Consider the following 17,624-nt stretch of genomic DNA (forward strand, 5'->3'; position numbering starts at 1 on the left):
AAAATATTAAATATTAAATAGTAAGCACAAAATAAAGATGAACACTGATTAAAAATATAAATAAAATAAAAAAAGTCGTTTTTATATAATAGATAATAATAATTTTATATTTTAATATAATATTAATTTTTAATAATATTAACAAAAAATAACATTTTCTTATAAATTATAGCTTAATGTTTATCATGCATTTTGTAAACATAACAATTTTTTTTTGTGGTTTAATACTATAATTTACTTTCTACTTTTTATCAACAAAAGAGCATCATTTAAATATTTTAAATTTCCAAAGTTGATAATTTTTTTTTTTTTAATATTAACACGTTAAACGCCGATGTCAACCCGTGGTTGACATGACTAAACAGGCGCGCATAGCCGATGTCAACCCGTGGTTGACACGAATAAGCTAAGCGCTCGCCCATGGCCGGTGTCAACCTGTGGTTGACATGCCGCTGCCTGTCGCTTATTGCGATATTTTGAAGGCGGCTATAGCTGTACATATTTGAAATTTCTGTCGGCTATTCAGTAATATATTGTTTATTACGTAGTGTAGTTGGTTCTAGTTTTTCCTGATTTTTACATTTTTTTTGCAATTTTCATTGTTATATGAAGTAGAAGAAAATATAAGATAAGTTATACTTTTATTTTACATAAATCCATACATTTTTTTTTCACATTTGGAAAGCTATATTAAAATATTCTAATAAAATAATATTCCGGACCTTTTCCGTTAATTCACTACCACTATTTTTTTTGGTTTCAATATTCCTCATACAGTAGATATATATGTTATATAATAATAATAAAATATAAAATAAAATTATATTATTGTTTGTAAAAAATTGATTTTCCGCGAATTTTGAAGTTTATTTAAGTATAACATTTTTAAAATAAATTATAATTATAAATAATCGATAAATACTTAAAACATTTTACCATCGCACGAAAAATTGAATTTTAATGGTTTATAATATATAACAAAATTATTTTTTTTTCAAGAAAAATGGGCAACCCAATGACTGACGAAGAATTATTGCGTTTGTTAGAAAATTCAGATGATGATTTTGGCTTAAGTTCTGGTACTGATTTGGGGGAAGGGGATTCTGGTGATGATGATTTTGATCCAGAATGGTCACTTCCGATATCACAAACCAATAATACAGTACAACAAGAAGAGGAAAATATATCAGATGTACCTATTATTTCTTCATCGAGTTATACATGGAGTAATAGACCACCTATAGTGACACATATCGCGTTTTCAAAATCCAAAGGATTGAAGGTTTTTCCGCAAGGAAATGACCCTATTGATTATTTTAATCTATTATTTGATGATAGACTTTTCGAGTTATTAGTTAACGAAACCAATAAATATGCAGTTGAAGTTTTTTTATCTGGATCTGGGGGTCCATCATCTCGAATTTCTACGCGGAAAGATACAAATATACCCGAAATGAAACTTTTTATTGGTTTACTTTTTCACACTGGAACTATAAGAGTCAATCGTTTGGAAGATTATTGGAAGACAAGCGAGTTATTCAACTTGAATTTTTTTCGGCAATATATGAGTAGAAATCGTTTTATATTACTTTTGAGAAATTTGCATTTTACTGAAAGTGAATATGATGTGAACAATCGCCTGAATAAAATTGAACCGATAGTAACATATTTCAATAATAAAATGACAGATGTTTATGAACCTTCTGAAAATTTAGCACTCGATGAGTCAATGGTTTTATATCGGGGTAGATTAGTTTTCCGGCAATACATCAAAAATAAGCGCCATAAGTATGGTATCAAACTGTACATGCTCACAGAATCCGGTGGGTTAGTCCACAGAATTATGATATACTCTGGACAAGGAAATGATACGTCTGACGATTTTACTTATACAGAATATGTTGTCGTAAAATTAATGGAAGGACTTACTGGGTGTGGTCGATCATTGTATATGGACAATTATTACAATAGTGTAAAGCTAGCTCACATACTTCTAACAAAAGGAACATATTGTACAGGAACTTTGCGAGCCAATAGAAAAAGAAACCCTAAAGAAATAACTTTGAAAAAATTAAAAGTAGGAGAAAGTGTTGGAAAGTATACCAAGGAAGGCGTATGTGTGATGAAATGGCGAGACAGACGAGAAGTTTTAGCTATAAGCTCTGAGCACACTAATGATTTAGTTGAAGTTACTAACAGAAGAGGAGATCAAAAATTGAAACCTAAGGCAATTTCTATGTATAACAAATATATGTCGGGAATTGATAGACAAGACCAAATGCTATCATACTACCCATGCGAAAGAAAAACTGTAAGGTGGTACAAAAAAATCGGGATTCATTTTTTTAAATTATTTTTGCTAAATGCCGATTACTTATACGTAGAAAACGTAAAAAAATGTAGTCTGTATGATTTTAGACTTTCCGTTATTACAGCATTGGTAAAAAATAAAACCAGCATAAATGTTCCTCCAATACTTCCTAATAAAAAAAGCACGCACTATCCTACAAAAGTACCAAAAAACGAAAAAAAAAATATATTAGAAAAAGATGTAAGGTTTGCCATTCAAACGGCACACGGAAAACAACAATATTTTATTGTAGCAGTTGTGAAGGTCAACCTGGTCTATGCATTGAAAACTGTTTCGAAATTTATCATGCATAATCAAGTTTGTTATGATTTATTTTTAAAAACATTTTAAGTTTAATTATTATTTTGCGCATTAAGTTTTATTATTATACAAAGTAAAAGATTTTTTTTTTTTTATTTTATATTTATGTATAACTATACAGTGTTATTATAATACAAATGGTATAATTTTGAAGTAAAAGATATGTTTTATTCTTTTTTTAAATATTTTGAAAGGTACCTTTCATTAAAATTGTATAATATATATTATGTATTATTATTTATTAGTAGTTATATAATAATAAAAAATAAAAAACGAAATAGAAATTATATTTTTATAAATAACTGAAAACGGGCGCCATTGGCCGGTGTCAACCACGGGTTGACACTCGTTAATTATACAAATTATACGTGTGGCGACAGGCGCCCGCACGTCAATCGACTGCAGCGACGGGCGCGCGCATGCCAAATCGACGTCGGCGTTTAACGTGTTAACAATAAGTAAATTTTACCTTCAATTAAAAAAAAATAAACTCAATGTAATATTTCTAAAAAATATTACTGTGACATAAAAATTAATATCCAAAATTGTTTATAAGGTTTGAAAAAATATACTAAATGAATAATTTGCAATTCACTTTTTGAGAAAAGAAGTAACTTCAATAAAAATACAGAATTTTATAATATAATTAATTTTAAACAATATTTTAATTTATAAAACTCCTCAGATTTTCATTATGAATATTTGACTATCTTATTTAAGTTCTACATCTAGATCTTCAACAGTGGCTCAGTATTCTGATGAACACAATACTGTACAGATACAAGAATCACCACCAGAGACAGACACAGTTGACACTAATGAATAGGTAATATTAGTTATTAATTAATACTAATATGTCAAATTTGTACAATCTTACACATACCTATTTTTATTTTTATTCATGTAAATTTAATCATGTTTAATAATATTTGATAAGTTTATTGTACCATCTAAAAGTAAAGTGGACCAATTCAATAAAGCTGTTGTTGAAATGGTTGCAGAAGATATGCAACCATTATCAATCATAGAGAACAAGGGATTCAGAAAACTTATTAACCTACTTGATTCACGTTATAAGTTGCTTAGCCGCAAACTCATTGGAACTATGCTTATACCAAATTTGTATGAATCAACTCGAAAGATGATTGAAACTATTTTGTTTCATAGAAAATATGTATCACTTACATCAGATATTTGGAATTTAACCACAAGAAAACTAGAATTTAGTCATACAGCACAGTACTTATCTGAAGTACTAAAAGATATTATTAGAGAGTGGAAAATAGAAATAAAAGTTACAGCAATTGTGACAAACTCTGGTGCAAATATTAAGGCAGCAACAAAAATTACTAAAAATTGAACATATTCCATGTGCTGCTCATAAATTGAACAATGCTGTAAAAAATGCTTTAAAAAGTAAAATTGAGGTAAATGACATTGATATTAATCAAACCGAGGAAATAGAAATGATGAAGCTGATCAAAATGTGTCGTTCTATTGTTAGGCATTTTAAACACAGTGAGGTATCAACGAGAATTCTTCACAAGAAACAAAAACAACTAAATTCTCCTGTTTTAAAACTTAAGCAAGACATAGCAATTCGTTGGAATAGTACACTTATTATGATGGACCGTTTGCTAAAAGTTAAAGAACCACTGATAATAGTTTCAATGAGCTTACTAAGATGTCCAGTCCAGACATGCCATCAAATGAACAGTGGCAAACCATTAATAATTTTGTTATACTTTTGAAACCTTTTGAAAGCTTAACGATACAACTATCATCAGTACAACGACCAACCTTGTCAAAAGTTATTCCATTAATAAGAGGTAGGTAATTATAGTAAATATTAAATGTGTACACTTATTTTAATTTTATATTTTAATAATATTTTTTACTTATAACTTATAGGTTTATTATTATCTGTCAATAATAAAAACCCAGTAACTTTCACAGAAAAGTTCTTAAAAAAAAAGTTACTTGAATAAACAACAAAACGTTTTGAACATATTGAAGATTTATACCCATCACAATTCTATGCTAAGGCTACTTTATTAGATCCCAGATTTAAAAAAGCTGCATTTACTTTAAATGATAATGCCAACGACATTAAACAAGAAGTACAAAAAGAGATAGTTGACTACATTGAGACTAATGGTAAATCAATATATTAAAATTTGTTTTTCTGTCTAATACCTTTATTTTTTATAAAAGATAATTAAATACATTGACAGCCAAAAGTTAAAATTATAGACACATTAAAAAAATGGTTTCACAATACCATACTAGATAAAAAAAAATATTTTTTAAATTATTTTTTTTATTTCTATAAACGTTTTTGTTAATGATCATTATTTATTATTAAAATATGTAAATTATAAATTATAATGCATTACAAAACATAATAAAGAAAAAATAATGAATATATATACAATATACATATATTTAAAAAAAATAAAAATATTACCTATAATATGCTACATAGAATATTATATAAGATATACGAGCCATAAGAAGTATAAACTATAAACTATAAACTCAATTAAGAAATGATCTATTAAGAAAATTAGTTTTCAATTATATTATTTCTTACAGCATTTCCAACTTGCTATTGGCAAGGCATCTAGTTCTTCAAATAAATCATCAACAATCTGCAAATCTTTTCGTGGCATAGTATCATTTTGTTTTAACAAAATATTTAGTAAAACAGCCACAGCAACAATAGTAGTCAATGCTGATTTTGGTTGATTAATTAATCCAATAGACAAAACTGGAAAATGCCGTTTCAAAACACCAAAAACTTTTTTGATCACATTTCTGGTTCCGATTTGAGCTTTCTATAAGTTCAATATTTTTTTTACTTAACCACCATTATTACAAAACTATTAAATTACTAATATCAATTTTAATTACTTGATACTTTTTTTCTGCAGGGATATCCACCATCTTCGAGAAGAAAATATCCTTTATATTCATTGTTTTCGAACTATGCACGCAATAAGCTATTATCAAAAATAGTACTGTCATGTACAGATCCTGGTCATTTATATAAATAATGTATTAAATATAATTCATATACTTATACCCATAAAATAATTTTAAAAAATATCAATAATTACACTATTACCTAACTACAATGTTCATAATCTCCATTTTGTAGTTTCCTATTAAATACAGCTTGAACATTAAAGGAGAAGTAGGCTTTTTTATTTCTAAACTGTTTTCCTATATTGCTATTAAGAGATTGAATTCTAATACGTATGTGTGCAATCAATTACACCAATTATTTTAGGAAATTGGCTGCGTCAATAAAATCCAATTTGAACTTTTTGCATTTCATTTTGAATTTTGGGCATATTTATGAACAAAGGACAAAAGCAAGCTAAACATTTAGACACATGTTTAATAATTTTGCAAACAGATGACTTGTGCACTTGAATATGATCACCTATAACAGTCTATTTTGTAACACAACTATGTTAATTACTAGTTAGGTATATATTATAATATATTTAATTCTTTATTAAATCATAGCATTTTTTTGTTTATAATTATTTAATAAATATATGGCTCATAAATGAATAAATTTGGATCACTTACTTGAAATGTTCGTCGCATAGAATCTTAACGCTAATAATAATTGTACCTCTGGTTTTATTGCATAACTTCTATAAGTATCATGTTTTATGTCCTTTCCAATTACAATCAATAATATCATAAAGATATTCTTTGTTAACCTGCAAGGTACACAATTTGAAATTATTTTTATTTAAAATCTAGCCCAATATTAATTATAAACGAAGTTATATTAGGATGGTAATAACTAGAGACCAGAATTTTATGCATTTGCTTGTTCATACTGTGTATATGTACTTATACCAGGGTTTGAAATTTGGACGATTCAGACCCAACAGATTCCATAGACCAAATTTAATTTTGCATATAATAGCATATTTGGAGAGTTAGGGCATATTTTTTTATAAGTGCATAATTATAATGCATCCATTTTTTCAATCTTAGTAAATAATTAAATTATTTCATGTTTTTATTTTGGAAATTGCAATTTTCTAATACTGCTATACTGGAAAAAAAAATTACTGTCAACACGATATAAAATTTTATTTTCACTAGTTTGATTCCGTGTTAATTAAAAAAAAAAATTAGTATTAATTTATTGTTTATACTGCGAATGTTATATTTTATTTGTTTAAACTGCTTTAAAAACATTTAATAATGTTTATTATATATACATTTAAATATTTTGTTGATTAACTTAGATGTTGAAAGGTCCAACATTCCTAATTTTGTTATATTTGTTCTAATGTTTGTAGTTGTTTAAAGTAATATAAATTTATGATTCATTTTAACACATATTTGGACCTTTTTACTTTGCATATTTGCCACATTTTTAATGCATATAATTCTGGTCTCCAGTAATGACATAATATTGTCATAATGTTCCAGAGGATTAAAACGATCTCTGTACAATTGTGGTCGAGGAAGGTTTATTAAAATTTCAAGCACATCATGTTTTTCATTGAAATTTGAATTAATAAACTGTTAACTAATGAAGCACAGAATAAAGTTGAAGTTTCAAAACTATTTGATTAATAATAATTAAGAAGTGAATAGTGATAAATAATAATATTACATTATCACAAAATAATTTTATCTTATCAGGCCAATAAAGTTATAGAACTCTTTTGAATATTTATTGGATTGATTAATAAAACTTATTGGTCCTTTTTGCAACGGGCATTAAGGTTTCAGTAATGCTTGTATAATAATTATTAATGAACTGTAAAACTTAAAATTTTTTACCCATATTCTAAATAATAAAGAGAATAAATAGTATTTATTTCATATTTTAATTTTACAAATTTTATGAATTAAAGTTAAAAATCCATATTATAGCTAAAATTTTCAATTATGAGTATTGAAATAAAAATAAGTTAAATACTTAAAACTTAATTGCATATAATATTAAAATATAATAAAATAAATATAAATATTTCAGTTAATAAAACAAATTTTTTAGTCCTTTACAGTTAAAAAAAAATAACAAAATTGCAAAATTACAAAAATGTAAAGAAGTACTAATTTGTACATTTATTATTATTCAACTGTTCGTATATCAAAATGGCTTAATAAAAAAATTTAAAAGCATAAATTAAATAAGTTTGAAAAACGATTTTATGGAACTCGACATTAAAAAAGTTAACTAATGAGAAAGCTTATAAATAGTAAATTGAGTAGTAAATGTAATAGAAAATATTCTATGTAAATACTTATATCATTTTTGATTGATAAATTATAATAAAAATATTGTGAAATATGATAATACTTACTATTGTATTATCTGCAAGAACTATCAAATTATCATTGAAATTATTTTCTTATAATGTTGTTAAGGCTTTAAAATCTAGATTAAGTGTCTGGTAAATTAGTGATATTATAACATCTATTTGTACTATCTATAAAGACAGTTATGCATTTCGTGATTGTACGCATACACTTGACGTAAAGTGGGATTTTATTTGCAGAGTACTTCAGTCTACTTCACCATCATCAATATCATCTGACTTATTAATGCTACTGTAAAAAAATATAACTATCTATAATGTAAAAAAAAAATTAAAAATATATGCTATAGCTACAAACCTTAATGGTAAACCATCTTTAACTATGATGATATTTTTTTATAATTGACCATTCGAGAGATAGTTTATCCAAATTATCTGAGTTATGATTGCTTTTATGTATTTGGTAGTGTTAAAATGTTGAAGTCTGGCATACATGGAACCATTGGTATATATTTGTGAGTACTTACCTAGATAGGTCAGAGGAACATTGTTTGTACAATAGTTTTTTATGATATTTTAAAGCAAGTTATGAATTGGGTAAAATATTACAATACTTACAATTTAACGGACAATAATTTCATACTGTTGCAGTTCAAGGAGCATCCAAACCAAAGATTTGAACATTACTGGAGTCAAAATTTTTGTTATATTCACAGATATTTATTATATGACTATCGGTCGAAGGTTTGTGTGCAAAGCAATGTTGAAGATGTAATTGAATGATTGACAATCGTGCGTTTTTGACGCCGTTTTCCGGTCAAGCACGTGGAGTCGAACAAGGAGACTAGGAGAGTAGGAGAGTCTTTAAGCGATAGCCGGAAATAAGTGTCACGTAACAATCACGGACTCACGGCCCACAGGCCAATGATCAGCGCCAGACAGCCTAGTTCTCACTAGTCAGTAATCAGTAATTACTAATCACTAATCAGTACAAATACTAATATTTCTTATCTTCTATTGGATAGGCAGCGATTTATTTGAACGGTGTTGCCTGTAGTGCTTCAAAGTTTTCGACCACGTATATTATAATCTATTCATTTCACAGATATCTATATTGTACTATGTATATACTGTGATATACTGTGATTAATTTATAGACTACAGAGTAAAAATACAATCACAGAATAGATGAAATCAGAAATGGTCACATCTCAAAAAATTACATTATTCTTATGGACTTTAGAGAGCTGCTAATAAAATGGTCCGTTATATTGAATGCATACCTCAGTGTTGCCCTAGAAAAAATCTTATAATGAACTATTACAATAGGTACAATATTGTTAATATTTTAATTATTTTGTGATTTTGTAGGTACTTTTCGTAATATAAAAATTATTCAATCAGTGATTACTGATTAAACATTTTATAAATATTAAAATATATGAAATATATTATACACAGATATTAAGTTAAATTCAAATGAATTCAATACCTATACAGTACACATACGCAGTTGAAACAATCAAGAAACTCGATGGACGAGGATTGGCGTACAGTTATTGTAGTAATATTATTATACTATTAACTTTAGTTCTTGATAAGTATTGGCGTGTTCACATTATTGTGAATTGGTGAAAATACAAGTTCGAGTGATAAAACTACGACGCAAGCACGCATTTTCAGTTTTCCAGTGGTGGTGAATTATTAATTTATTTTTAAAAATAATTTACAAATAACAGAATTATTGCTATATTATTATAGTTGGTGTTCAGTAGTCAATGGACACTGCCACACTAGACAGTTGACAGTTTTTTGTCATACCTACTACAAATTAAATTATTCTTTTTCTATATTTTTTAGAATAAAATTTAATAATTTGTTGTTTTGTTAAATTTTATTAATTTATCATAATGAGTGCTTTAAATTTAATATTTGATATATTAGATATTTTTTGAAATGATCAATTGTTTTCTACAGTCTATACATAAAAATCAATTTACATGCTGATCTTGACAGCATTATAGCCTTTACACCATATTATTTTAGCGTAAGTCGTTTTTATTAGTTTCCATAAAAAATAAACATAATATAAATTATATTTTTTATGATTGATTTAATTATATTATATGTAATTAATTATGTAAGTATATAAAAGCTAAATACCTGCGCCTAACACCTACCTATATTTTGTACAAAAAGTGATGATGCAACAAAGTATCTTTACTGTATTCATTTAATCAGACATCAGTGTATTATATTAGTTTATGATTGGTATTGTTGTAGGTGGGTATGAGGCAGAAAAATATGTGTGCCCCCAGTGGCATTATACTTTAACATGGCATTGTTGAAGGCACATATTCTTCCAAACAGATTTAGTTATAAATGTTATCATTTTAATACTTTACCTTAGGTGGGTGTATGTAAAATGAAAATGTTAACGTTAACATCAAGGTAGATATATCCATTTTGATTAACACCTTTACCTTATCAATCCACATGTCACAGAGATGAAATACCATATTATAGTATTATTGCTTATTAATAAATATACTATAATTAATGTTGTTATAGTATTGCAAGTTTGTCACTTTTAATTAGTTAATTTTAAGGTGTTATTAAAATTAAAAATATTTATCTTTACTTAAAATTATAATTTCTAAAACATGTTTATGTTTAATTTAAGTGGTTCTACTCTGGTGAATAATGCAGAAAATGCAGGAATGTAAGCATGTTTACTTATACCGTTTTTAAATATAGGCTCAAACGTTAAAACATCTACCAATAATAACTTACTATAGGTTTCAGGCACTTGCAATATATATATGTATATATATGTATACTTAAAATAATTAATCACCCTCAATTTGTATATTGTTGATAATGGTTAAATGGTTTAATTACCTTTACTGAAAATCGATTAATAAATATTAACATATTTATTATTTTTGCAATATTTTGTGTAATTATATATTCTAAAATTGCTATATATAAATAATTTGATCAGTTTGGCTTTGGATGTTTGGAACATCTCTAGAAGTTCATTTATTGTGATCAATACCATAAACTACAACTAATTTTGGTTAGGGGGCCACTATTAATAAGAAAACTACAAACACAATTTTTTTTTGTTTGATAACTTAGGTACTCTTCAACTTCATTATCATTCGGAGCTTACCCTACATTAGTAACAATTAAAAATAAATCAGTTAATTTTTAATAAACTGATTAGTGATTATTGTAAAAGAAATAGGAAATAATTTTATTTTTAACTACTTAGGATTTTCTCTTGGCAACAATACAGTGTCAAATGTTCCATTCAATCTTTATTTTTGCTCAACTGCAACTGTGGTTGCTATATCTACTTCTCCATTCCAACTAGGAACTGCTTTGAATGTTAAACTGTTAAACCTACAGCATTTCTTACTAGTAAACAATTGACATTGCATTGGAAACATAATTACATTTGCTACTCTTGGGCAGTGGAGAGTTGAAACTCAACTTATTTGGTTATATTAGTATAATAAACCTAATTAAAAATTCTTAAAGAAGGAATAAGAAAAAATCTTTGTACATTTATCACCAATTCTTGATTATTCTTTTATTTATGAAAATTAATTTCTCCCAAAATATATTACTAATTTTCAATAAATAATTAAATTAATATAAATTAGTTATTATTTTTAGTTTCCTATGGTATAGATCAGCGGTTCCCAATTGGTGGTCCGCAGGGGTCCGCGGTTATGTTGTTTTGTAGTAATATTTTTATTTTATTTTAGTGAAATTATTAACTTTGTAGTAATATGAAATTCCGAGTATTTATGAACTATTGAAACTCGATTATCGCGAAATAAATAGATAAGCAATTTCATAGAAATAAATATCATTATTATCTTCACTATTACACTATTATTACTATAATTCAGAACGTGAAACCATACTGATTATTTTCTTTCCATTAACCAATAAAATATATTTCGGTCATATAATTTAAAGTAAATAATCAACATTAGTATTAGTTAGTAGTCTCAGTCATTACTGGTCAGCGATTAGTGCCGTGTGTCCTTTTTTATACATTGTATTTCAAAATTAAACGAATAACCATAATGTATCAGTGGTTAAAATCTGGTTCACTTAACGCTTTCACTACCAAATTAATTTTTTTGAAAAAAAAAATTTTCTCTGTTCATATCTGAAACTTATGGCCTTTCAATATGATGTACCAATTTTTTTTTTTTTTTTTTATTGCTAAAAAGTTACAGGTATGTCCATTGGAATGGACATTGGGATTTACGGTATAAAATAATACAATAACGACAAATGTAAAAAAAAAACATAAAACTTTTATTTTGCTTCATTATTTCGTAAAAGAAGACAACTTATTTACTTAGATAATATTATATTAACTTTTAGTTTATAAAACACTTAAATGAGATTAAAATTAATTACAATGGAAATCATAAAAACAATTTTTTTTTGGTGTAAAACACAAATGAATTTTACATTTATTATATACAATATGTGTTTTACCTGTACATTTTTTGTTTTTGCACCGTGTTGCTTCTTTTTTATCATCATACGCGGGAAAATGTCCAAAAAGATCTTTGCTTACACCTTCTGTTGGTCGAAACTCCAATGCTTTTGACGATGTTTTGGCAGGTGTAGGTGAACTACATTCTGCAGATCTTGTACTACTGGATGGTGAAGATGTTGGACGACCCCTTTTTTTTCCGGGACTGAATCGTCCAACCATCACTAGCTCTTCAGCCAAAGTGGTTTTGAAATGCAACAAATCTTTTTGATCTTTTTTTAATATTCCCATATTTTCTGCGTCCTGTTTGTATTCGAGCCAAGAATTTGCCACAGCCATATCAAAAGCATGAGTTATCATACGCAGAGTCCATTTTCGAGATTTCATGTACACGCGGTAATAACTCACAAGTTGATCGTGTTTGTCCACTCCTAACATGGATTTGTTATATAGTTTGATAATTTCTGGTCTTTCGATGTTAACATATTGTTTATTTTTTTTGTCCCAGCGAGAAACAGATTCCGGTTTTCCTGAAGTAATGAAGTTAGATGCCATGGTTATTGCTTTGTTGTCGCACCATTTCAACAGTCCAACTCCTAATGTTGAAGTTACTTCATAAGAGGTTCCTCTCCCCATTTTCATAATAACTTTATCGGATAAAACTGGTGGATTAAAAAATCGATTTATTCGAATTGTGCCTGCTGCATATATTTGACGTGCAGTGAGTGCATAAAATAAATTATACGAAGAAAAAAAATTGTCAAAAAAAAGAAAATGTCGATTTGGCGTAAGATGTTTAGTAAGATCGAGGACAACTGCTCCACCTAGACCGAAATTTTTTTGTAAATCCTTGTTAATATTAGTTGAAACTCCTTGATAAAGAATCATGTTATAGACAATGCCGCTTTGACCACACAGTAAAAATATTTTAATGCCCCACGGATTCGGTTTTCCTTTCATATATTGTTTTATAACTAATTGACCTTTAAAAGGAACTATTTGTTCGTCAACACTAATGTTTCGTTCCACTGGTAATTGTTTACATCGATTATTTAGCGCATCAAATAATGGACGAATTTTTACAAATTTATCGGTATTATCACGAGCTATATCCATATTGTTGATGATATGAATATTTTGTCGAATAGAATAAAATCTATTTCTGGGCATTGTATCGGCAATTATATTTACGCGAAATTGTTGTTCCCAGTACATCCCGATCCTAGGGTACTTCAAAACACCCATCATCATTTGAATTGCAATAAAAGATCTTATTTCTAATGGTGACGTAGGTTTAAAAGAAAAATCATTATTTTGAACTGCGTATAAATTGGTATAAAATGACAAGTCTTGGAATATTTTTTGGTCAAAATATTTAGTGAAATATTCGTATGGTTGTGGTATAGTGGAGGGACAATCTATTGGTTCTAAATCTGTAAGATTTATATACGGCTCTTGAAATGGTTTATTTATCCATTTTATATCTTTTTTTTGGACAAATGGAAACTGCATTGGTGATTTATCAAAGACTTCATTTCCAGACTGAGTTTCATTTGTTGTTTGGTCGTCTTCTTCGTGCAAGTCTAATTCTGTATTAGCCAGCATTTCATTATCGAGTTCGGCAGAGAAATCATCATTCGCAAATTTATTTAATAAATCTTCAAGTTCATTCTCTGGCTCACTATTCAATATATCTATATCACTAATTGTTCCGTCATCCAAAAAGCTCAAAATTTGTTTTTCATTTAACGCCATATTATATAAAAACTTGAAATAATAATAAAAAACCGAGACGTGCGAGCGAATACATGCAGACGGTACTGATACAGAATATCAACTAAACACAATATAAATAATATAATTGTTTTTATATTATTACCATTATTACGTCATACGATATTGATGACAATACCACAAAACTCAATTCTAGAAAAAAACCCAAACAGTTAATAAATTAGAATTGAAATTTTACCCGATATTCCCACTGTCCATTTCAATGGACATACTTTTTATCGTGTATTACTTGTAGTGTATGATACTAAGGTATGCTTAATCAACAAAATTTTATCATTCCAGATACCTTTTACCAAGAAAAAAATATTCAGTGTTACCAACACTTATATTTCAGTGAATAAGTTAAAATATATTTCAGTTTTTGATAACACAACAGTATACAAAATTTTGTTTTGTATTTTCATTTCTTCACAAAAAACTATATTAGTTAGAAGTCTAAAAATATTTTTATTTTGATTTATACTAGTGTTAGATAAATATATATGCGTAATATGATTAGTTTGTATACATAGTAAATTATAGAAAATAAAATAAAGTCATGTCCATTGCAATGGACAATGGTAGCGAAAGGGTTAAAAGGCCTATATGTGAAATAGAAGAAGATAATACTGTGAATGATATGAATAAAGTTCAAGTAAATAACTCATTCATTTATTTATCAAAAGAACTTTTTTACTTATTAATCTGTCGTTAAATGCGTGCATATTATGTATTGCGCAAATTATATTTTATAATTTTACACTTTATCTGTATTTTTATTGATAATATTTCAATAATAAATTTATTTTAGTGTACTGATCAACATAGTAGTTCAGACTCAAATCGCCGTAATGTAAATTCGAAGAGTACCGTAGGAACTAAAGTGAGAAAGTATAACACTGAATATTTACAATTAGGATTTACATTTGCTGGGACTGAAGATGAACCAAAACCACAGTGTATTATTTGCTTGGAGATCTTGTCCAATGAAAGTATGAAACCTTCCAAACTACGACGCCATTTTGAGACTAAACATGGCGAATTTACTAGTAAGTCGTTGGATTTTTTTGTAGTCAAGTTAGGAGAATTTAAAAAATCACAAAAAGTGATGAAATCTTCGACAAGTTTAAGTGGTAATAAAAATGCCACTTTAGATTCATACGAAGTCGCTCAACTTGTTGCAAAATCTGGTAAGGCTCATACCATAGCCGAAGAACTAATTCTTCCTACTGCAATTGTCCTGTGCAAAAAAATGTTAGGTGAATCAGCAGCAAAGTTGATTAGTTCTGTCCCCCTATCTAATAATACTATTCAAAGAAGAATTACTGATATGTCTGCAAATATTGAAGAAACACTATTTACAAGGCTATTTACAAGTGACAAGTTTGCATTGCAACTAGATGAAAGTACTGACATAGCAAGTAAGTCATCTATGTTGGTTTTTGTCCGTTTTATATGGGAAAAACAGTTATTTGAAGATTTTTTGTTTTCATGCGAGCTCCTACATACTTCGGCAAAAGATATATTTGAAGCTATTGATAAGTTTTTTACAGATCATGGCATTAGGTGGGAAAAATGCGTTGGAATAACCACTGATGGTGCAGCAGCAATGTCAGGTTACACAACTGGATTGTTGGGAAGAAGTTGCACCTCAAGTAAAGTGGACTCACTGTTGTATTCATAGGGAAGCGTTGGTTGCTAAACGCCTATCAGAACACACGAAAACAACTTTAGAGGAAGTAGTGAAAATTATAAACTTTATTAAATCACGACCTCTACAATCAAGGCTTTTTGAAGTCCTTTGTAAAGACATGGGAAGTGACCACGTACAGCTTATTTTGCACACTGAAATTCGATGGCTCTCACGTGGAAAAATTCTTCAGCGTTTTTTTGAGCTAAGAGACGAAGTTCGAGTATTTCTTCTCGAAACCAGGTTTGTAGGCTTGTTAACTGATTTTTCTTGGCTGTCTCGGATAGCTTACTTGGCTGATGTGTTTGAATACTTGAATACACTAAATTTTAGTTTACAAGGAATTTATATTGACGTTTTTCACGTTGAGGATAAGATCGAAGCAACTATAAAAAAAGTTTGAAATTTGGGCAATACGTGTTGAAAAGAACTCTTTCAGTAACTTTCCGACATTACAATCTTTTTTGGAATCTTCGTGTGAATGTCTATCACAGGAGATAAAGAGTGAAATATCTGAACACTTGTTGAGCATGGCCAAAATATTAAGAAAATATTTTCATCAACCTGACCCAAATAATACGTGGATAAGAAATCCATTTCACTGTGATATTGAAAAAATAGAAAATCTCTCTGAACAGGAACAAGATGAATTAATTGATTTGGTAACTAATGGAGAGATGAAAAATATTTTCGACGATAAAAAACTAATTGATTTTTGGTTAATTGTTCAAAATGATCAAAAGCAACTGGCTGAGAAAGCTTTAAGACATTTGATCCCTTTTTGCACAACATTTAGATGTGAACAAGCTTTTTCTACCTACTGTTACATGAAAAACAAATATCGTAATAGGCTTAATATTGACGCTGATTTAAGAGTTAAAATATCAAGCATGCAGCCGGACTTAGACGAAATTATGAACAAAAAAGAAATATTTCACTTGTCTCATAAAGTTTGAAGGTGTTTAATCAAATAATTTTTTTCATATTGAAAATAAATCGTATAAATTTATTTCTCATTTTCATAATAAAATAAAATTGAAAAGTAAGTATTTACAAAAAAGGAGTCCGCGGACCAATTTAAGTTATAGCTAGGGGTCCGTGGCTTCACACTAATTGGGAACCGCTGGTATAGATGCAGCTTAAAATTTAAAATAAGGTACACAGTTAACTTTAAATTAGTGCATGTTTATGAAATATTTAGCTCTAAACAAAGAAGTGCCTTTTAGTTAGTGTCCATAGTTGAATGCTAGTATGTTACTAAAAAATATTAATACTATATCTAATTATACAAAAATTAATCTTTCTGGTAAGATTTAAATAATATTTGTCAATATAACGGAACTACATTTTAGTTACTTACACATAAATTAATTTATGATATATTTAGCATAAGTATATTTTATTTGAAAATTTGTTTTAATCATCAAGTTTTTATGTTTTTAACACACACTAGTCCTAGTGATTAGTGAGCTAAATTCCAAGCTTTGGATTTGATATTGATGCATATAAAATGTATATCAATGTAAGACGAGATGGAATACCACAATCAAATATACAATACAATGTTAAGATAGACCAAATAAAGTATTTTAACTATTTATAAAAATTGTCTTAAGCAACAAAAAACAATGAGCACCGAATTGGCAAAAAAAAAATGAA

General features: G+C 27.8%; 4 protein-coding genes across 4 annotated transcripts; 2 read left to right on the forward strand and 2 right to left on the reverse strand.

The window, feature by feature from the left end:
- Positions 1-1,003: 1,003 nt before the first annotated feature.
- Positions 1,004-4,031, forward strand: LOC113557584 (piggyBac transposable element-derived protein 4-like). Its single transcript, XM_026963156.1, has 2 exons — positions 1,004-2,668; positions 3,609-4,031. Exons 1-2 carry the CDS (start codon positions 1,004-1,006, stop codon positions 4,029-4,031), a joined length of 2,088 nt encoding a protein of 695 aa, XP_026818957.1.
- Positions 4,032-5,253: 1,222 nt separating this feature from the next.
- On the reverse strand, positions 5,254-5,855 carry LOC113557585. The gene is made up of 3 exons (XM_026963157.1): positions 5,799-5,855; positions 5,585-5,707; positions 5,254-5,508 (listed from the first exon to the last, which is right to left on the reverse strand). The coding sequence occupies exons 2-3, from the start codon at positions 5,696-5,698 to the stop codon at positions 5,254-5,256; spliced, it is 369 nt and encodes a 122-aa protein (XP_026818958.1). The 5' UTR covers positions 5,699-5,707; positions 5,799-5,855.
- A 121-nt stretch (positions 5,856-5,976) lies between these two features.
- LOC113557586 (piggyBac transposable element-derived protein 3-like) lies at positions 5,977-14,506 on the reverse strand. The gene is made up of 4 exons (XM_026963158.1): positions 14,475-14,506; positions 13,327-14,228; positions 12,502-13,164; positions 5,977-6,119 (listed from the first exon to the last, which is right to left on the reverse strand). Exons 1-4 carry the CDS (start codon positions 14,504-14,506, stop codon positions 5,977-5,979), a joined length of 1,740 nt encoding a protein of 579 aa, XP_026818959.1.
- Positions 14,507-14,915: 409 nt separating this feature from the next.
- On the forward strand, positions 14,916-15,959 carry LOC113557588 (zinc finger BED domain-containing protein 5-like). The gene is made up of 2 exons (XM_026963159.1): positions 14,916-14,930; positions 15,087-15,959. The coding sequence occupies exons 1-2, from the start codon at positions 14,916-14,918 to the stop codon at positions 15,957-15,959; spliced, it is 888 nt and encodes a 295-aa protein (XP_026818960.1).
- The last annotated feature ends 1,665 nt before the right edge of the window (positions 15,960-17,624 follow it).

The sequence above is a fragment of the Rhopalosiphum maidis genome, chromosome 3, assembly GCF_003676215.2.
Source record: "Rhopalosiphum maidis isolate BTI-1 chromosome 3, ASM367621v3, whole genome shotgun sequence".
In the NCBI taxonomy this organism is placed as follows: Eukaryota; Metazoa; Arthropoda; class Insecta; order Hemiptera; family Aphididae; genus Rhopalosiphum; species Rhopalosiphum maidis.